Source organism: Perissodus microlepis, chromosome 3, assembly GCF_051167445.1.
Source record: "Perissodus microlepis isolate ML-2025 ecotype Zambia chromosome 3, ASM5116744v1, whole genome shotgun sequence".
Classification (NCBI taxonomy): Eukaryota; Metazoa; Chordata; class Actinopteri; order Cichliformes; family Cichlidae; genus Perissodus; species Perissodus microlepis.
The window spans coordinates 33,877,556-33,890,961 of NC_140463.1; the positions used below are offsets into that span (position 1 = coordinate 33,877,556).

A 13,406-nucleotide genomic window follows, 5' to 3' on the forward strand; every position below is an offset into this window, starting at 1 on the left:
ATTTTCTTTTTTCGGTACCGGTACTAGTTTTATTTTGTTGTATTTATCCGCGACACCTTAAAGGCCGGTCCATGAAAAATATTGTCGGGCATAAACCGGTCCGTGGCGCAAAAAAGGTTGGGGACCGCTGCTCTAAAGGAGACCATGATTTAAAAAACAAACATCATGACAAGTATCCATCGGAATATGAATGTGTGTCAGTGTTAGCTGGTAAGCACTTAAAGCAGAGAAGAAAGTGCTTGTGTGAATGGGTGAATGTGGCATGTTGCATAAAGCGCTTTGAAGGATCCGGGAGAGCAAAAAGCGCTAAATAAGAATCAGTCCATAGTTGTCATTCAGGCAGCTGAGAGAACTATTTCTCTTAAAATGTTTAGAAGAAAACGTGTCCAAAAGGTTTTGAAAGTTGGTTCTTTTTGTCTACATGCAGTGTTTTCAGAGGGAGAAATGTTTCGTCATTCATCCAAGCCTGAAGTAGTCACTTGGAGAATAAACATTTTTTTAAGTTCGAGCTCAATAGAATTGTACTAACTCTGTTTTGTCTTATATAATACATGTTTGCACGTTTTAATAAAATCCTGCAACCATTTCCTATTTATCTAACAAGATATAAAGAAATGAATGATGGAAAAGATTTCTGCAGGGCACTTTAGAAGCTAAATCCATGTTTCATAGCGTCTATCCATCTTCAGACGTTTCCAGGTCCAAACTCAAAACAACACCGTGGCATCGCTGAGAGTTAAAAAGTGTCTAAATTCTTTCATCTTTAATAAAATGATCAGTGTGGCTGCTCTACCAGGTGTAACAATTAAGTTTAACATCCACGAAAACAGGATTAATGAAGCTTAACAGAGTTAGAAGTTAGCAGGGAGTTAGCTCGCTAGTTTTCATATAAAGATGATATACCAGGTTCTGACTGAGGGATTTCTGTAAAACTAAAACGTACAGCTCTGCTATAACTTTGGACATAAATGAAGACAGAAAACTAAACAGCAGTGACTTTTGTAGGGTTACTGAAGTTGGGCTAGCTATAATGATGTGCTACGTGGTGGCTAGCTACACAGCTATGGTTAGGATAATATAAACATCTGAGCAAAGGGAAGTGGGAGGATGAACGCTAAATTTTTTCCTCTCAAAAAAATTAACATGAGGGTTCCTGATTGTTAGGGACAAACGCAAGGCAGGAAAAAGATGCTGAAAATTGACCAAACTTCAGTCAGAAAAACTGAGATGATCCATCACCAGCACGAGGTTGGTCATCAACATACTGCTGCATGGTTTGGGTTACTCGCTATGACAAAATTCCTGATCCTCAGCTTCACGTACTCATTCAAGTCTTCGTTAGCCTCAGAATGACTCTTTTCTGACCTGTTCAAATATCTGGTGGCAAACCATGGGCCGTAGTTACATCGTAAGGTTTTAAAAACTCAGCTTTTTAAAAAAAAAATGTGCTGCAGATGAATAGTGGTAATAAGATCATTGACTATTTTTAGGGGCTTGTTCAGATTAAACAGAACAAGATAGAAAGCATTAAAACATGTTAAAAACACAACAGCTTTAATGAACGCAGTTTGGACCCGGAAGCAGGTCTCATACGTCATCACTTAACAGCCTGATAGGATTCATGCTCAAAGATGTAGCAGTTTTAAACCTGCTGGAGAACACTGATGTGCTATAGGTAAGAGCCTGGCATCTGTTATCAAAGACTAGCTCTCATGATGAAAATCAGGTCACTAACACTTGCCTCATGACTCACAATCCAGTTCCCTGCTTTACAACACAAACACTGCAGGAAGTCTGCAGTATGTGACTGAGATCAGCGACAGCCACATGACAACTTTTCAGTTTAAAAATTACTCAAAACCCTGATTTTGATGCTTTCCATTAAATATTCTACCCCAGGCAGCATTTGAATTATCTAAACTAAAAGCAACTAGAATGACTGACAGGAAAAATCTAAATACATCGATATGTGTGGATCAAATGATCATTACCATTATATAAAACATGAAATAAAAGCACTTTTAAAAACATATTCTTTGTTAGTTTTGCAGGTAGGGAGACAAACTAATGAGGTGCAACAAGGGCTCCACCTGGGAGTATGACAGATTTGCTACAGTTTAGTTTTCAGGTCAGGGGTAAAGTGATCGACTCACTGTTGGCTCCGTTCTTTCCGATGAGGTGTCTGTGGAAACGCTGATCTATGTTGATTTCGGTGTAGTCCATCCTCACCAGCTGGACACCGGGTAAGAAAAAGGAGATTTGGATTTATAAATGTGAACCAACACTCAACCAATCAAATGTGATTCTCTCTTATCTCTCTTCAGGTCTACCGAACCATAAGTGTGTGCAGCTCTTCCAAAGCTTTGTCCAACACAGCAATATTTCTTTCAGTGACAGAAGGCAATACACGTCATGTCTACCGTAGCTTTGTTGTGTTGGTGTACGTGTGTGTCTGCACTGACCAGGTCCTTGATGATCTCTTGTATCTGGGCCTGAGCCTGCTCCACCTCCTCCGTCGGCCCTTCGAGACTGATGCGCTCCTCGCCATCGGTAAACTCTATGTGAACCTACACACACAGACAGGAATAAAGGCAAGCCAGTTAGGAAGTTTCCCCTTCTGCTCCGTCCTGTGTTGATTCTTCCATTGCTGTAATTCATCTCAGCTGACGTCAAGTTTCTAAAATCAAGTGTCCTCCGCAGTCACTTTTCTTTGTCTGTGTTTTGTCCAGCATTTTTTGCTTTACTGGTCCCATTTTGCACAAACACTGCTGCCGTAACACAGCCTCCTCCCCACAAAGCTTTCTGTCACGCTGCAGGAGCAGGATGTGAGACTTCTGTGTTATCTCTGGCTTTTACCTCAGATCACCCCACGCCTTCTTTGTTCTCCTTTCCTTACCCGTGGTAGCTGCTGTGTGATCCGCCCGATGTTCTGTCCTTTCTTGCCAATGATGAAGCGGTGCAGCCAGGCGGGGGCAGTCACCTCCACCACCATTACGCTCTTAGCCTGAACGGGTACAAAATGTTAAAACCATGTTTGCATTGACAAATCACAGAAATCGTTTTTCTGCAATGGGTTAGTTGCAACTTAAAATAAAGGGGATATATTAGGCTTTTCCTTCTTTCCATATTAAATATTTAAAATGAGATCAGTGTACATGCAAGTAATCCCTGTGAGCCAAAGCTCAGGCTTCAGACTACTCTACACGCTCAGTCTCCAATGCTTGTACCGAGCTGACTTCAGCTCACCACGGATTTCCTTTTATGGTCACGGAAGCTAAAGCAGCTTGTTTCAGACACAGGGTGAGGTGGAGTACGTATCCTGACCTGGTGGAGCCCAAAACCAAAGTTTAAAGGAAGACTTAAAACCAGATGTTGCTATATGACTTCTGGATTGGCCAACAAATCCATCATAAATGTTTGCCTCTAATATTGATAAACTACATATAGATTAATCATTGCCCAACTTTCCCAGTTTCTTTCACTGTAAAGATGTGGATGTGATGTACTTGCTGAGGTTGTTAATCTTGCTGCTCTGAACTATTAAAAATAAATACATCTAAACATAAAGTCTCAAAAAAAGGAAATCTAGGCCGGCTGAGTACCTCTTGGATGTACCCTGTAAATGCAACTTCAGGGACTTTTATTCCCTACATTTCTGCCATAACAAAAGCTAATTACATTAAGCAAAATGCAATCCCCATCTCTGTCCTTTAATTACAGTTTTCTCGTGTTCTCACCTTGGCGTAGACCTGTGTGAGTGCTGGTCCCAGTTTGTCAGGCTCCCCTCTGAGGATGATGGTTTCTGAGCTGGAGTCCAGAGGAGGCATCTCCACCGACACCCCCGTGGCCTCCAGGATCTCCTGCAGGGTGTTGCCCTTCGGACCTATGATGTACTTATGTTGAGACTTCTTCACCTCCACAGAGATAGTCGTGGTCTTACGCTTCTGCGAGGAGGACATGGACAAGTGATAAGACAATCGTGGCGAGAGGATGTGGGTAAATCGAGAAGCTCGTTGAGGGATGGATGGAAACATAAGAGGAGACAGAAAGAAGAATGAAATCAGGGAAGCAGGAAGGAGATGGGAAAAGTCAAGTAACAGAAAGACCAGACAAAATCCGGGGGAAGGAGAAGGGAACAGAAGGAGGGTGACTGACAGATGAAAATGGGAAGGCAGCAGAGAAAGTACATTTGTTTTTGCTAATCATACATATGCACTAAATGACATTAGCATTCTCATCCTGTTGTTCTCTGGTGAAATCCAATTTTCTCTCGTCATTATCTCCGGCTTGCCTATCATCGGAGCTCATCTGCTACAAACACGCAATTCCTCTGCTTCACCCATCCATCTCACAGAGCTTCTTTAAAGTTGAGAGAATGCACAAACTCTAAATAACCTCCTTAAATACAGAAACACACTAAATCAAACACCTTTGGTACAGATTAGATTTATGGTTCATGGGATGGAGCAAACAAGTAAAACAAGACTGGTGACACAAAATAACCACACTGAGCTGCCTGCAGTCATGCGTGTCCTTCAGGAAAACCCTAAACTAAACCGCGCGCTGCTTTCCCACAGCGAGTCGTTCGGGGTAACAGAAACACCCGAGCGTCTAAAATGTCAATGCAAATTTAGCCCGGATGAAAAAACTGGCACAAACGACTGAAAAAAAGCAAATAAAAATCATGCATGGAAAATAACAAACATGAGACTCCCCTTTATTAAGTATGTGATCCTATTTTTATCATTTGCTTTGTTCTTTGTTTGGATTTCTGCGACTTTATAAAGATTTGATTATATTCTGAGGACAAATGCAGCTGGAGTCGTTATTCCTGTTAAACTGCTTGCAAGTCCACTTGAAATCTAACGCACATGCATGGTTTGCATATTGTGATGTAAATTTTCTCTGGACAAGACACAAAGACGCACAGGACCAGTGTGATGACCGAACTTGCTTTACTCTGACCAAAATGACCCTAACATATACGGAAAGTCTTTATTTTATATTTTTGGCTTTATATTTTTGACTCTGTGTTTTTTAAAAAACAAAAACAACAACAACAAAAAACACGCCATCATGAGTACTGATGCAAATTAACTATTTTAAGCTCAATGACACAAACAAGTGGACCACAAAAACAAAAAGAGGAAAAAGAAATGCATTGATGGAGCAGACAGAATCGGATGATTTCCAGTCAGCCACTCAGCTTCCCATATGTCCAATAATGAGCCAGTCATGAATTTGAAACACATGAACAGCAGCTCAGAGAAATAGTCACATGAACGCTCACAGCCACACGCTAGCATGCTGTCGGCATAGAAACGCTTCACTTTGAGCGCGTACACAAAGGCATAACTATGAAAACGTTTGTAACAACACAATGACACACTTAAACCCCCCCTCACCCCGCTTAACATGGATATTTTAAAGAAGCTGAATTTTTTATTTTAAAGAACCTGATATTTGTCCTTTTATATAAATCTGTTACACCTGCTTTTATTGGGTAAAGGTGGCTATACAGCAGCTCATTGCACATCTATAAAATACAGAAATAAAGAATCGATATATCAACTAATACAAACAATATAAAAAAAAAAAAAAATGCTAAAAAGGCAGCATCATGGGTACAGAAAGGTCACAATTCTAGGGGGTAAAGTTCATCAGGTTTAAGGCCCCAAATTTGCAAAAATAACATAATTTACAACCATACATGATCCCACCAAGCAGCAGACATCAGTGGAGGTCGTTTTCTGGCTCAATCTCTTCGGACAGTAACGGCCTTTAAGAAAATTTCCCTTTCTCTCTAAATTTGGTTAAAAGCAATCAGTGAAAACTGTTCAGGCCATTACAAAGATTGACTTTAATCCATCTTCAACGCTGACTTCCTTTATTCTGAACAATTTTCTATGAATCTGAGGTTTAAAGTTTAGTCTAGTCAACAAATAATGCTACAAAACCTTTAAGGCTAAATTCAGGCTTAAATTCAGCACACCCAGAGCACCTAGCTGTTATCTTTAATTCAAACACGTGTCTCTGTTTCTTCGAGTACCACATTTGACTGACACTTTGGTAGTCAAATGTGATCAGACAGCCGCTCCACAAACACAGACTACTATTACCAAGAAATAATACAATTGAAAAATACGAATTTACATATGAAAATGTGTCGAGCGAACAAAGGTCTGGGTTTCGATCTGCTGATAGTCTGGGCAGTTTGAAAGGAGGAAGAGATGACCTTTGACCTTTTAACTCAATGTAAACATAACAGGGCATCTGATTTTTGGGGAGTTTTTGACCTAAGAGGACTTAAAGTCGCTCATGTCCCATGTCTGCAGGATGGGGCATGAATAATCTCTGGAAAACAGTCTCACCTTGTCTTCGTAGATGGCTCGGATGCGGCTGACAGCCAGCGCGACCGCCTCCTTCTCGCCGGTGATGACGATCTCGTCCTTAGGCAGGCTGGACGGTGGGATGCTGATGCGGGCCCCTGTCTCAAGGCTCAGCTCCTGCACCAGCCTGTTGTGGGCTCCGGCGATGAAGGGGTGGAAGGCTTTCTCCAGGGACAGACGCTCCACCGCACGCTTGTCCTGGTGAGAGGGTGAGGAAGAGCAGGAGAACGACGGCAGACAGAAGAGTCGATCAAACGTGAAGTCATGGTGATGGTTCAACACGATTCAATATTGAATAGTAAGAAACAATTTAGTTCCTAATGCTGCTGTTTGTGCATCTTTTCACATTGCAAGACCAATTAGTTTCGGTTGAGCAGAAATTAGTTATTAAAACAACCCCCACCCCCCTATCCACCCACCCATGTCTGACCTGCTCAGCAGAGATCAGCAGGATCTCATGGCGAGCCTTCTCAATTCCCTCCTTGGTGCCGGTGATGCGAATGTTGGCGCTGGGGTCGTCCGGGCGTGGAATAGCAATCTTGGTGGCAGTCTTCAGCTCCAGCTCCTGCAGCTTCTCACCGTTCTTCCCAATGACAAATCGATGGTGCTCCTTGGGGATGGCGACCGTTGCCGATGCCTGGAGGAGCAGGAGAAAGTTTTCAGGAGCAAGTAAGTTAGATTTGTAGTGTTTCCCAATGGAAATAAGCCTTCTTATTTATCAGGGTACAGCAACAGCCACAGAAATCCCTTTTAATTCTAATGTTGGTGGAGCTTTGTGCACATGTGCAGACATATGCAGAAAATACCTTTTTTTGTTTTTTAAATAGTCATCATCTACCAGGGAAAGTAACAGGATGACATAAAATTCCTACTATCAAAGTTTTCTTTAAACTTGGTAAAAAGCATTCGACCTTGAAAAGAGAACAGAGAGCCTCTGCACTTTTTTCAACCAGTAACTGCAGCTCAGCTAAAGGGCTGCACCTCAGTGCACCAACTGAAGTGGAAATCAGCATGTTTGCTGCTGAGGCTCACAAAGGCCACCCCTGGGAGCTGATGGTCATTTTCCGGCTCAACTTTTTGTCCTAAACTGGCCTGATAGGATTATTCGAGCCGCAGCCGGTATTTGCCCTCCGTGTGTGTCTTTGGATCACGTTTCAACATTAAGCAGAGCGAAACAAAAACATTTTTTAGCCACCGGTTACACTGTTCTGATGTTTCTGCTTCACAGTGATTTTTGTTCAAAGATAGATGGCTGCATATTCAAATTCTTTGCTGCGGGTTTAAGTTTATCTGAGTTTCAGAGGTTTCACTGTTTTTGCAAGTCACACAAGAATGAATAACAAATGTAAAGCCTGCACTGCACAAATACTGACAACAGACTGTCTTCTGATTGGTTGCCCCTCACAAACAAGAGGTTCGAACAGCAGGCAGATGGAACTCCTGTGCTCGCGGCCAACGCTGTGTACCTGAGATGACCATATTAAGGATATCCTGTCTCTTTAACATCCTACAGAGCTGGGGTATTAAACATAAGGCCTGAAGGCCAGAATCGGCCCAGCAAAGACTTCAATCCGGCCCACTGGAAGGCTTCAGATAACAGGAGTACATCGATTTTGAACAAATGAAAAAATTTTCCCTTGCGGTATTAATAAAGTATCAAACTATTGTCTTAAGATTTGCAGATTTTCCTCCTGATAAAGTTTCCACCTGCAGCGTCATTCATTCCACACCAAAGAGTTTAGTAATAGATGAACAATTAAATGACTGAAAAGTTCCAGTTTTTCCAGCATCTACTATAGAACTTTTTGTTTTTATTGTATGTGTTATAAATACAGCACACTCTGGGCAATGGGCTAACAGAGTTTTACACATTTACAACGAGGAGGCCCTCACACATACTGTTGAAATTCTTCTTTTCTGTCTTTTTTCTTTAAAAAAAAATTAAACGTAACCACCTCATATGTTGAGTTAAATCTCTTTATACTGACAGAAAGGGCAGTTACGCTGACCCACTATGTAAAATGACTTTAACATCCCTGTGTTAGAGCATTAATAACTTTTTGCTCACATTGATTACTTGTACACACTCTGACCAGCTTTTCAGACAGAAAGTAAAAAATTACATATATGTATATCCTCCCAATATTTTCCATATCCAGATCACTTAATTATACTATAAGTAGTACGAGTGCATTTACCTGTGTCTGCAATCGAGCTACGATTTCTTTGCGAGCCTTCATCACGGAGTCCACTTTGCCAGTGACCATGATGGACAGGCCCTGGTCTTTGGCCAGAGACAGCTCGATGTGCGCTCCCGTTCGCTGCATGATGTCCAAGCACACTTTGGCCTCCTCGCCCTCCCCAAACTGGCTGTTGTCCTTGTAACGACGCTCCTCTAGGGGCACGTGGAACACCTGGGTACAGACGAGTTGAAAGTGTTTTTTCTTGCTTGTTGTTCCCAGAACATGCATCTTTCATTGGACCTGCTCTACTGCAGCTAAAAGGCTTGAGGCTTAATTCAGTTACAGCCATCGTCATTAAAAGAGCTGAGAAATGCATTCATTCACTTTTAACAGTCCCCACAGTGGGCTCCTCACCTGGGTGATGACAGAGGCTTTGATGGGTCTGATCTTGCTCCCCCATGCCGAAGGCGGCTCTCCAGCCTTCTCCCCTGGTGCTCCCTTCTCCGGCAGTGGAGGGAAGGCCTCCAGATAGGTAGGGATGTAGGCCTCATCCTCCGGGACGCAGCCTGGCCCGGAGAGATAAAGATAAAAATGGCAAGGAAGGAGTAAGAAAACAGTATGTGTAGGGGAGGATTGTTAACAACAAAGATACCAAACAGCAATAAAAATAAGCCTGTGTCAAAAACACATAATGCACATATCAGAAAATGAGGGGAAAACTCTAGCAAGAATAAAAATAAGTGGAAAGGTGCAGGTCGTTACCTGTGATCTCCTGGTCCTTGAGACCACTGCGATGCTCTGCAAAGCTTTCCGGGGTCAACACTGCCACTGAGCTCATGGTTCAAGACTTATTCCACTATTCCACTGAAACGGAAACATGGGAATTTTTTTTTTTTTTTTTTTTTTAAGAAAAACAATAAATCAGAACCTTAGAGGAGGAAACGCACTGCTGTGTTTTCATGAAATTTCAGACTGATAAAACACTAACTACGATCAAATTGCTTTCACATTGTTTCCCTCCCTGTGCTCTCTAGGACTGCTTAGAGAAGGCCCTGAAGAACCACACTCCCTCTGTGGCTCTGCCACGTTGCACCGATGCTGCACGCTGCACCTGAGACGCTCCAATTAACACTTAACAAGCGTCAGATAAACACACAGTGCTGCGAAGCCTCGGGGACGGGGTTATCACAAGTCAAACGCTCAGAGCTGTCCAAGACAACTGCTACTGACATTCCTCGTGATGCACTATCACAGGTCAGATCTGCTCGGCTCGCATCACAACAGTGGGTCCCATAGGATTGTGAGTCCAAAACATAACCCACAGGACCTCCAAGATCTCTGCTAACTCAAGGTTCGAGGGGTTCATGCACAACTAGACTAAAAACATCGATTTATCTAGCAGCACATAAATAAAAACGCTGATAACACAACAACAAAGACGCTGTTTTGGCGGGTCGAGCTGCAGCCTGTCCTCTGCATTTAACACACACAGAGTGGACAGCAAAGAGGTGGCGATGAACTTAAGTGGCATAAAAGAGCGCTTCGTTCTTGCTACAAGTATTCTAAAATGTGTAATCAAAACCTTCAAAGAAGCTGTCAAATAATACTTATTTGGCCCTTGAGTTAATCCACTATATACAAGTCATTTTAAGTCATTTCAGCTCCTCTCACTTTGAGGCCATCCTCCATTTAAGCCACGTTTCTTCTGATTGGCTGCCCTTCATAAAAAGTTTTAAGCTTTCTGAAAACTTTCTGAGCTCACAGGGATTAGCTGCACATATGCTGCAACTGTGACCATGTTTAACATCAGCATCCTCTGCTGTCACAGTATATTTACACCCACAGCAGGCTAAAGCTACACCCCGACCACATGAGACGGTGACAGCACCCCATTTCTGCTGCGATGTCCAGAAACTCAAGGACAAGCCTTAGAATGAGTTATAGAGATAGTCATACACTTTATGCAGTTTAAAGTATAAATATTAACATATTAAAGGAATGCAGTTTGAATTAGAAAGAATGTTAAAATGTAGTGTACTTTAATCACTTCTATTGTAATCTGAGATAAAATGTTATTGAGGAGAAACACATCATTTCATTTATTTTCACTGCAGCCATAAAGTTCTTTATGCGAGGGGGTGGGGTGAGGACGTGGGGGTGAGGGGGTGGCAGGCACTGAACTCTGTAACTGTGCATTTTGGGAACACTGATACAGTCTTGTGATTAAGGGGAATTTTTTTTTTTTTTATGGCAACAGAGCAGTAAAATAAAAATCAGTGAATACTACAAGCACACATTTATGAGTCCAATTAGCAGCTGAGGAAGTTAATCTTACAACTTTTGTTGAGTTGTTTTAAGCCAGTTTTTGTTTTGTTTTTTATCTTTCCGATAAAAATGTAAGTGATTGGGGGGGGGGGGTTCTTCATAAGACTTTTGCTTCAACAGCTCAGTTGTTTTTATTCCACTCTCACTCATAAACAGGCATGTTTATGAGTCCTTTCCATGTGGAGAGTCATTTTGAGCACAACAGTGACATTGTTTTATTATCTAACATCTATGAAACTCTCCAGTCGAGCTTTTTCTCCTTAAATGTGACTGTGTGCTCTCAGGAATGCCATATGAACCAAGCTCTTCAAGTCCACCCGCATTGCAAATGATCCAGCAGTTGTACCCTCTAAAGACAAAGCTGTGGAGGACGTGCTCATTCAGAAGTAGTATTGTCTGCCAGAACTGTAGAAAGAGAGCCCAGGCTTACCTGCAAAAGGTCAATTGCCAGAGAGTCCGTCCAGTTAGCGGCTACCGTAGGCGCTTCAGTGTGAGTGTGTGTTTCAGCTCCTGGATGCACAGGAAGGAAAATAAAAAGAAAGATTAAAAGTGAACAAAGGTAAATCAAACAGCTCTACAGCACGGAGGCTGGGTAAACACCCACACTGCACTGCACCTTATACCGTCTCGATCTGATTCACTCTCCTCCTCAATTCCCTCCCTCTCCTCTGCTCGTCTCTCTAACAATCCTCCCTCTGAGATTTCACAAATTCAACAGCTAAGGAAACCTGAGAGCCAATGCTTCCAAACACCACATGTGACAAATAAAAAAAAAATAAAAAATAAAAAATAGATGCCCCACTACTTTTTTTTTTGCCCTGTAAGCAAAGCTGCAGTGTCTCTTGAAAGTGTGTTTAATAGCTTTAGTCCAACAGCAACCAGCTGGTCAGATACAGGAGCAGTGCCATTTTAAATGTCATATTTCAGGATCACATTTGTGCGGGATGGAACAAGCTAAAAGAGCAATTACAGCATAATACCATTTTAACACTGAAGCTACTTAAGGGGAAATAAAAGGGATACTTAAGTGGCAGTGGGGTCTTAAGATACCCTCAGACTTTACACAGTGGGAGCAAACATAAAAACAATCTTTTGAAGAGCTTATAAATTATGGACGTGCAGCACTCTTACAGATCAAACTATCCGAGACACGATAATGTAAGCAGCTGAAATTAGCTCCTCGCTAAATGCGTCTTTACACATTAATGAAGCAGCAATAATTAATGCAGTTACAATGTAATGTAACCGTCTAGGGTCATTTAACTTCAGGTACATTTTGGAGCTATTACACAAGTGGTTTTTACCACAGTGAACGTTTTAAAAGCGGGACTTTTGGCAGTAGATGCTCTTTCCGTTATGGTGGTGGTGGTGCTTCGCAGCACGCAGAGGGTTGTGGGGGTTAAACGGGCTCCCACTGTGGGTCACCACCTGCTTCCATGATGTTAGTTTGCTAACATTAGGCGAGAAAACTAGAAACAAACGGAGGAAATAGGAGCACCGTTATAACTATCAGTCGCAGCAGCTAAATAAAAAAGGCAGCCGTGCACGGTGCTAGCTAACCGCTTCGCTAAACGCACCTTTCTCCAGCCGACTGATGTATTTCTTGCTAGCTTGAGGACGCACTGCACGGCTGGTCCTAACTAACTAACATCGGTTAAAAGAAAACTAAAGGTCTCAAAATATTAGTAAGCCACTTTCGCTGAGCTAACACGCATCGCTTCGCGCCGACCTCAGCCAGACATGATTAGGCGCAAGGACTTTCTGATAATCGGCTAAAAAACAAGCCAGGCGGACGGATAACCAGCTCCAGCTCGCTAGCTCTCGGGACGCTAACCTTGCTATCCCCGGCTGCTTGTCGCTTGCAGGCGAACCGACTCTATCGCCACCGTAACTACACTTTAACTCCCCCCAATGCATTCATATGTGCATTAAAAAGTAAAGATAAAATAAACATAGAAATCCTACCTTTCAAAGAGAAAATCTACCAGAGGGTGTGTGTTTGACAGGTGATGGTGTAAACACAGATGTGATTGGTCTAGGAGCATTTCCTCTGCCGGCGGAGCGATACCAACCAAGCGCTGCGACTCAACGTGTATAAAGGAAATGCCGCAGTATCTTTGCGCGGCACGAGCATCCCAGTTAAATAGGTCCTCGTGAAATTAGACTCACTCAGCTCAATTGACTGTGAAATTTAACTGCATGATATTTGCATATGGTTTTCTGATTGGTTATCAGTAATTTAAATTTTTTTTTGTATGTTATTAGCCATTGCAGCTTCTCACGTCCATCAAACTGACCGGCTCTACTTCTCATTCATAATGGCTAGCATGCTTTTCAGGAGTCAGCGCATCATACTTTTTCTGAAGTCTACAAATGTCTGACCTGGAGTGCAAAAACGATCACGTACAACTAAATAAAATACTGCTGTTTTGTTTTTGTTTTGTTTTTTGTTAATTTTCCAAATAAGATAAATGTCACTTTGTGTGTATGTAAATCATGTTTAAAGGAT

The 13,406-nt window shown here is 42.2% G+C and overlaps 1 protein-coding gene across 2 annotated transcripts in view; it reads right to left on the minus strand.

The window, feature by feature from the left end:
• Positions 1-12,972, minus strand: part of hdlbpb (high density lipoprotein binding protein b) — a 23,856-nt gene extending 10,884 nt beyond the window's left edge. The window contains exons 1-11 of one of the 2 annotated variants that reach the window (XM_084924126.1): positions 12,863-12,972; positions 11,328-11,407; positions 9,335-9,436; positions 8,987-9,138; positions 8,588-8,803; positions 6,820-7,026; positions 6,372-6,587; positions 3,738-3,944; positions 2,897-3,004; positions 2,463-2,567; positions 2,154-2,232 (exon numbers count right to left, since the gene is read on the minus strand). In XM_084924126.1, the coding sequence (XP_084780252.1) occupies positions 2,154-2,232; positions 2,463-2,567; positions 2,897-3,004; positions 3,738-3,944; positions 6,372-6,587; positions 6,820-7,026; positions 8,588-8,803; positions 8,987-9,138; positions 9,335-9,410 (1,366 nt within the window). In that variant the 5' untranslated portion in view covers positions 9,411-9,436; positions 11,328-11,407; positions 12,863-12,972. Of the gene's footprint in view, positions 1-2,153; positions 2,233-2,462; positions 2,568-2,896; positions 3,005-3,737; positions 3,945-6,371; positions 6,588-6,819; positions 7,027-8,587; positions 8,804-8,986; positions 9,139-9,334; positions 9,437-11,327; positions 11,408-12,731; positions 12,801-12,862 lie in introns of those variants that run through there. The other variant, XM_084924127.1, reaches the window with a different exon arrangement.
• Positions 12,973-13,406: the final 434 nt, after the last annotated feature.